Source organism: Onychomys torridus, unplaced genomic scaffold (genome assembly GCF_903995425.1).
Source record: "Onychomys torridus unplaced genomic scaffold, mOncTor1.1, whole genome shotgun sequence".
Taxonomy (NCBI): Eukaryota; Metazoa; Chordata; class Mammalia; order Rodentia; family Cricetidae; genus Onychomys; species Onychomys torridus.
The window spans coordinates 13,277-21,828 of NW_023413943.1; the positions used below are offsets into that span (position 1 = coordinate 13,277).

At 37.2% G+C, this 8,552-nt stretch overlaps 1 gene segment (V, D, J or C); it reads left to right on the top strand.

Moving 5' to 3' along the window:
• The first annotated feature begins 2,482 nt into the window (after window positions 1-2,482).
• On the top strand, window positions 2,483-2,981 carry LOC118576575. The segment is given in 2 exon segments: window positions 2,483-2,537; window positions 2,659-2,981. Coding segments are annotated over 2 exon segments (378 nt in total).
• The last annotated feature ends 5,571 nt before the right edge of the window (window positions 2,982-8,552 follow it).

Sequence of the window (8,552 nt, forward strand, 5' to 3'; positions counted from 1 at the left end):
TCAGAATTACTAACATGGGGAAAATGTGTTCCATTTAGTCTCTGATATGAAAGGCATACTTTCAAATGATAGTGGAGCTGTGAGTGACACATTTTCAGAGTAGATGGCGTTACCTCTGTTCAAGCAGTACATTTCTTCAACTTCTGGAATGATCAAAGCTTTCAAAATGTATTTTGACTTCACTAAAATGGTACAGATGAACTGTCTTCTTTATTTCAGGAAGATATACTATTCTAAACTTAAGAGTACATTGCACTTAGAACACAAAGTTTTTCCTACTCAGAATTTTGGTAGAGTGAGTTTACAATTGAGTAGCCTTGTGGTCTATTGTACTTCCCCTGAAAATAATATTCTTCTTTATTTATTGTTAACAATTAATTATTGTGTCAAATTGTGCTATTTCCCCTACAAAATTAGAAAATAATCTCAAAAATGTCTTTAGTAGTGTAGGATCCTTATGGAAGAATATGCATCCTCTGGAGAAAAATATGGATTATCCTGGTCTAGCTAGGGATATTTGGGGCATAAGCCTGTGCTGAGTTACTGAGATAGACAATTCTGTAGCTGTACCTAGATCTGATGATCTTCTGCTGTTTGACATGTGTCCAAAGCAAAATCCAATGCTACAAAGACGTATTAATTGGTTGGTCACACAATGGGTTAAGTGTCAGTCCCAGACAGGACAGGGCATGCACATGATAGCTCCTGCTCAGCTCCCAAGGACTGCAGCAGGAATTTAAGTGTGACACTGTGACCAGTGTTGTCTAGTACAATGGGGGAGTCCTTGCTCACTGTGCTTAATTTTTGAAATTTTTATGTATCCAATCCCAGGTAACAGATGTGAAATCCAGAGGACCCAGTCCCATCCTCTGTGTCTGCATCTCTGGAACATAGAGTCCCTATCATTTGCTAAGCAAGCCAGAATATTAGCAATTATTGGAACTATTCTAGACAAAACTTGGTGAAGTGGTCAAACTCCTGATTTTCTGTAATCCAGCCTGTAGTTGGGAGACTGAGACAGACAAGCAGACAGGCTGTCCTGAATCAGTATGATGTCTCCAGTAACTGCTCAAGACTTAGTAGTGAAAATATGGTTTGTAATACCATAGGAGAGAAATATATTGAGTAGCAGTGTTTTCTATTGTAGTATTCAAATCTGTCATTGCTAGTCAGTCCTTCATGTTGAGGAATTTTGGGAACAGTATCAAATGAGAGAAAAGTGGCCAAGTATGGATGATCCTAAACTAAGAAAAGATTGCAACCCTTATAATTTTGTGGGTGTGAAGTACCTCCACCTTCAGATGAAGTTAGAAGTCCATGTAACACATGTTGTTGGAGTCAAAGTGCTATGGGTTTTCTTTCTGTACACTGTGAATATATGTTACTCTGATTTTTTGGTAAACAAATCTGCATTGGCCTATGGCAGGGCAGGATGGAGCCAGGTGGGAAAGTCCCAGGGAGAAAGTGAAAAAAGAAAGAAGTGTAAGGGGCGATGCCAAACAACCAACCAAGGAACAACATGTAATGGGACACATGTAAAGCCACAGAACATGTGGTGATACATAGATTAATAGTTAAGGGTCAAGTTAAATTGTAAGAGCTAGTTAGCAAGAGGTCTTCCATAGGCCATAAGTTGATAATTAGTATAAGCCTCTGAATGATTAGTTTCTAAGTAGCTACAGAACCTCAGGGCCAGGCATGACAACACAGGAAAACTTCCAGCTACAGTCAAAGTGTTCTATGTGCACATACTGTGTACTTCCTCTGTTTGTGCTGTAGTAAACATGGCTAAATCTGCTAAATTTTACCTTTTACTTCATTAAAATGGTTTTTGTAAATTATTCTTTTAATTAAAAAAATGATTACTCAAAACACATAAACACTTCTCAAGGAGAGTACATTTTTTGTTTTTTGTTTTTGGTTTGTATTTTTGAGATGGTGTTTCACTACATCAAAATAGCTCTGGCTATTCTGGAACTCACTCCAGAGTAGGCTGGCCTTGATTTCAGAGATCCATTTGCCTTTGCCTCTCAAGTGTTGTGAATAAAGTCATGTACGACTACTACCCAGCCATAGTATTTTTTTAAACCATAAGAATTATTTGAATTAGTTGAAGATTTAATAATCCCTTCTCTTTTGAATATTCCCTGACAGTTAGATATTTGTTTATATTACCACTAATACATTTTTAAAATATATCATTTAAAGTAGAGCTTAGGTATAGTACAAGGTTTCAAATAATCTCCAAAATATCATCTATAATTTTAAAACTTTAAAAAAACAAGTGAAGCCTTTGATGTGGTCTGATCATCAGCATCTGGGGACACAGAACTTGTGCTCAGTTACTGAGATGAGCAAGCCTTGCAGCTGTGCCCACCCTAACTGGTTCCCAGTGATTTGCATGCTCTCACAGCACAGCCTTGAGGACTTCTTCATATACTAGTCACAGCCTGTGCAGTTGTCACTGCAGTCAGGACTCAGCATGGACATGAGGGCCCCTGCTCAGCTCCTCGGGCTCCTGCTGCTCTGGAATCTAGGTAAAAATGAGTATAATGAGAATTTTGCTGTTACACCGTGATTATTATTGACTGAAATTTGGGAGTTTTCTTTTCTTATTATACTTAACTATATGGATATTTATTATATCTCTATTCCTAGGTGTCAGATGTGACATCCAGATGACACAGTCTCCATCCTCCTTGTTTGCATCTCTGGGAGACAGAGTCACCATCACTTGCCGTGCCAGTCAGGGCATTAGCAACTATTTAATCTGGTTACAGCAGAAACCAGGGAAAGCTCCTAAGTGCCTGATCTATGGTGCATCCAACTTGGCAGACGGTGTCCCATCGAGGTTCAGTGGCCGTGGGTCTGGGACAGATTATTCTCTCACCATCAGCAGCCTGGAATCTGAAGACATTGCATCTTATTACTGTGTACAGTCTGTTCAGTTTCCTCCCACAGTGATACAAGCCATAACATAAACCTCAGTGGAAGCAGAAGTGAGAGGCTGGGCTGCCCCAACTGTTACTCCTCATGAGTCACTCACTGGAACCATTTTTTTTTTCATAGGATTTTTAGCAAAGCTCACAGAGAGACATTAGGTTTTGTAAAAGAAATGTGTTGTAGTTTTGTAGAATAAAGAGAGTTTAACTATCCTCCCTTTGCCATAACCATCTTTCTTTCTGGAACCATTTTTTTCATATGTCAATCTCTTGTATGCTGTGGGATGTTCAAATATGTCAAATGTGTTACTCTGATTGGTTAAAATAAATAAAGTACTGGGGGCTGGAGAGATGGCTCAGCGGTTAAGAGCACTGGCTGCTCTCACAGAGGTCTTGAGTTCAATCCCCAGCAACCACTTGGTGGCTCATAACCATCTGTGATGAGATCTGGTGTCCTGTTCTGCAGGCATATGTGCAAATGGAGTACGCGTAAACATAGAATAAATAAATAAATCGTCTTTAAAAAAAAGGGGGGGTGGGGGCAGGAGGGAGAAGGATGGGGAATCCATGGCTGATGTATATAATAATAATAATAATAATGATAATAATAATAATAATAATAATAATAATAAAGTGAGGGACGTAAAGACAAAATAAATAAACAAACAAACAAACAAACCAAATAAATAAATAAAGTGCTGATTGGCCAGTAGCCAGGCAGGAAGGATAGGGTAGGGGGGACAAGGAGGAAGAGAATTGTGGAAAGTGGAAGGCTTGGTAGAGAGACACTGCCAGCCACTGTCATGACAAGGAAGATGAAAGGTACAGGAAAGCCACGAGCCATGTGGCAAAGTATAGATTAATAGAAATGGACTGAATATAAGTGTAAGAGCTAGACAATGGTAGGCCTGTGCTAATATCCAAGCAGTTTAAATAATTTAAGTGTCTGTGTGTTTATTTTATTAGTGGGTTGTTGGACTAACAGAGCTTGGTGGGCGCTGGAGAGAAGGTCTCCAACTACACTTCTACTACAGTATTCCAAAGTATTTTCTACATTAACCAAGGACACAGTCATTCCTTGTGAGAAGTCTGAGTTGTATCACTAGTTGAAACTCATACATAACAATGGAAGCTCCTGTGAACATTCCAGCACACATTATTTAAATATAGAAAATACGTTTCTAAGTGCCGGTGTTTAAATGGTAGGGAATCCCAGATGTGATAGCAAGAATTTCCATCTAAAATCCGAGAGAGGTTAAGCAGTGATTATAAGTGTAGCCAAGAACACCTTCCTAGTTCATGTTGCTCATGACAGGCCAAGGTACAGTGAAGTGTCCCCCGGTTGTGGACCATTCTTTAGTGTGCTGGCTGGAGCTACAGCATGGCAGATCCCTGCCAAGTTACACAGAGGTTTCTCCAAGCCATGCAACACACTGTGTGGCAGATTTAGCTTTTGCTAGTACAGAAAAAAAAAGAGGTTTCTGGGTTACCCGCTGCTAGATAGAGGCATGAACCCACTGCCTCCCAGAGTCAGCAGGGAACATGGGTCCCAGAGCTGGAGATGAATTATCCCTGCCATGTTGGGAAGCTGAAATGGGTGGATTCAGCAGGCAAGGCTGCAGCTTCTGTTCCAGCCACACTGCAGTTTAGATAATAGATTCACAAAAAGACAGATTCAGATGAAATAAACCTCTAAATGGTTTACATTATGTGTAAAAATATAAGGAGGCTTGGAATAGAGAAGAAAATAAATATAAGCAGTTCTATAAAAACAGTTTTAAAAAAAAAAAGTAAGCCATGTAAAGATGGAAATCACACAGAGAGTCCAGATTATATTGACTTTGGGATTTTTAACTGCAGAAAGACATTTGATTGTAAAAGCTGTTGAGTTAAGTGAATATATATTTTAAAGATATTGGTGGCTGGGTGGTGGTGGAGCATTCCTTTAATCCCAGCACTTGGGAGGCAGAGTCAGACAGATCTTTGTGAGTTAGAGGCCAGCCTGATCTACAAAGGTAGTTCTAGGAAAGGTGCAAAGCTACACAGAGAAAGCCTGTCTCAAAAAACAAAAACAAAAACAAAAGCAAACAACAACAACAACAACAAGAAAACAAACAAAAAACCCACAAAAAAAACAAAACAAAAAAAAATAAAGATATTGGGACTTCAAAGTTTATGTCTAAGGATATGTTACTTTGGAAAAGAGGTTCTGTTTTTGTTTCCACAGAAGATGAAAACCCGTGGATTGCTTCCAGGCTAATATGGTTTGATCAAGAAAGACCTCCTGAGAGGTCCAGATGATCCAACATCCAAATAGCTTCAAGGCAACTGGCTCAAAAAATACATCATCATGGACTATTCCAGTCAGGACTTGACCAAGAATCTTAATTTTCTCAGGATCCCCATTAGATTGCTAGCACCCTTATACAACAGGAAGTAGTATGAAAACTATGCCCAAATTCCTAATATATTGTTTATAAACGTTTATTTTTATTTAAAGCAGGTTGATTATAAATGCAATCTCTTTCTAAAGAAGAAAAGGGGATCATACAGATATGATAGGATGAAAGGGTAGATTATTGAATCTACTTTTAAAGAGCAACAACTTGTTTGAAATATTTTATGTTGCTATGGAGTTTAGTTTATTGATACAAATTTAGAGTTGATTTTGTTATACTATATATATATATATATATATATATATATATATATATACTTCTATTCTCATTTAAGATATTATTAAGATATTAACATATTATTAAGGAAAATTCCAACCTAAGGAAGTTAGATACACCCATGTAAACATAGACAATAGATAGTCCCATACCAACGAATACCAAAGAAGGGAAACATACAACATTACCACCAAAAAATTGTCAGGAACTGACAATAACTGGTCCTTAATATCCATCAATATCAATAGTCTCAATTCACCTATAAAAAGACACAGGATAACAGAATGGATATGAAAACAAGATCCATCCATTTGCTGCATACAAGAAACACACCTCAACTCAGAATAAAAGGCTGGGAAAAGACTTTCCAATCAAATGGATCTAAGAAGAAAGCTGGTGTAGCTGTCCTATTATCTAATAAAATAGACTTCAAACCAAAATCAACTGAAAGAGAACGGGAAAGATACTACATATTTATTACAGGGAAAATCCAACAAGATGAAGTATCAATTCTGAATATTTATGCCCCAAATACAAGGACACCACCAACATTCGTCAAAGAAACATTACCAAAGCTTAAATCACACATCAAACCCCATACACTAGTAGTGGGAGACTTCAACACCCCACTCTCACCAATGGACAGGTCTGCCAGACAGAAACTTAACAGAGAATTAAGGGAACTAACAGACATGACTCAAATGGACTTAATAGATATCTACAGAATATTCCATCCTAACACAAAAGAATATACCTTCTTCTCAGCACTCCATGGAACCTTCTCCAAAATTGACCACATGCTTGGTCACAAAGCAAATATCAACAGATAAAAAAAAAATTAAATAATCTCCTGTGTCTTATCAGACCACCATGGCATAAAGTTAGATTTCATAAACAACATGAATTACTGAAAGCCTACAATCTAATGGAAACTAAATAATGCCCAATTGAATCACCAATGGGTCAAGGAAGAAATAAAGAAAGAAATTAAAGATTTCCTAGAATTTAATGAAAACAAATGTACAACATACCCAAAGTTATGGGACACCATGAAAGCAGTGCTAAGAGGAAAATTCATAGCTCTAAAAGCCCACATAAAGAAGTTGGAGAAATCTCACACTAGTGACTTAACAGCACAACTGAAAGCTCTAGAACAAGAAGAAGCAGAATCACCCAGGAGGAATAGATGCCAGGAAATAATCAAATTGAGAGTGGAAATCAATAAAATAGAAGCAAAGATAACAATACAAAGGACCAATGAAACAAAGAGTTGTTTCTTTGAGAAAATCAACAAGATAGATAAGCCCTTATTCAAATTAACCAAAAAGCAAAGAGAGAGAGAGAGAGAGAGAGAGAGAGAGAGAGAGAGAGAGAGAGAGAGAGAGAGAGAATCCAAATTAACAAAATCATAAATGAAAAGGGGGACATAACAACAGACAATGAGGAAATTCAGAGAATTATCAGATCATACTTCAAACACCTGTACTCCACAAAATTGGAAAATCTGAAAGAAATGGGTGATTTTCTGGATAGGTACCCCATACCAAAGTTAAATCAAGACCAGATCAATTATTTAAATAGACCAAATAACCCATAAGGAAATAGAAATGGCCATTAAAAGTCTCCAAACCAAAAAAAGCCCAGAACCAGATGGTTTCAGAGCAGAATTCTACCAGACTTTCAAAGAAGAGCTAATACCAATACTCTTCCAATTTTCCACACAATAGAAACACAAGGAACATTACCAAATTCTTTTTATAAGGTTACAGTTATTCTGATACCCAAACCACACAAAGATGCAACAAAGAAAGAGAATTACAGACCAGACTCCCTCATGAATATTGATGCAAAAACACTCAATAAAATACTGGCTAACTGAATCCAGGAACACATCAAAACAGTTATCCACCATGACCAAGTAGACTTCATCCCAGGGATACAAGTTCCAACATATGAAATTCTGTTAATGTAATACGCCATATAAACAAACTCAAAGATAATAACCACATTATCATCTCATTTGGTGCTGAAAAAGCCTTTGACAAAATCTAACACCCCTTTATGATAAAGGTTCTAGAGAGGTCAGGAATACAAAGAACATACCTAAACATAATAAAGGCAATTTACAGCAAACCAACAGCCAACATCAAATTAAATGGAGAAAAACTCAATTCGATTCCACTAAAATCAGGAACAAGACAAGGCAATCCACTCTCCCCATACTTATTCAACATAATATATGAAGTTCTAGCTAGAGCAATAAGACAACAAAAGGAGATTAAGGGGATACAAATTGGAAAGAAAGAAGTCAAACTTTCATTATTTGTAGACGATATGGTAACATACATAAATGACCCCAAAAAATCTACCAGGGAATTCCTACAGCTGATAAACTCCTTCAGTAAGGTGGCAGGATAGAAGATTAACTAAAAAAAAATCAGTAGCCCTCCTATATAAAAATGAAAAAGGGGCTGAGAAAGAAATTAGAGAAACATCCCCCTATACAACAGCCACAAATAATATAAAATGCCTCAGCGTTAACTGTAACTAAGCAAATGAAAGACCTGTATGATAAAAACTTTAAGTCTCTGAAGAAAGAAATTGAAGAAGATGTCAGAAAATGGAAAGATTTCCCATTCTCATGGATAGGTAGAATCAACATAGCAAAAAATGGCAATCCTCTCAAAAGCAATCAATCTACAGAGTCAATGCAATACCCTTCAAAATCCCAACACAATTCTTCACAGACTTGGAAAGAACAATAGTTAACTTTATATGGAAAAACGCAAAAACTAGGATAGCGAAAAGAATCCTGTATAATAAAGCAACCTCTGGAGGCATCATGATCCCTGACCTCAAGCTCTATTATAGAGCTATAGTAATAAAAACAGCTTGGTACTGACATAAAAACCAACATGTGGACCAATGGAATCAA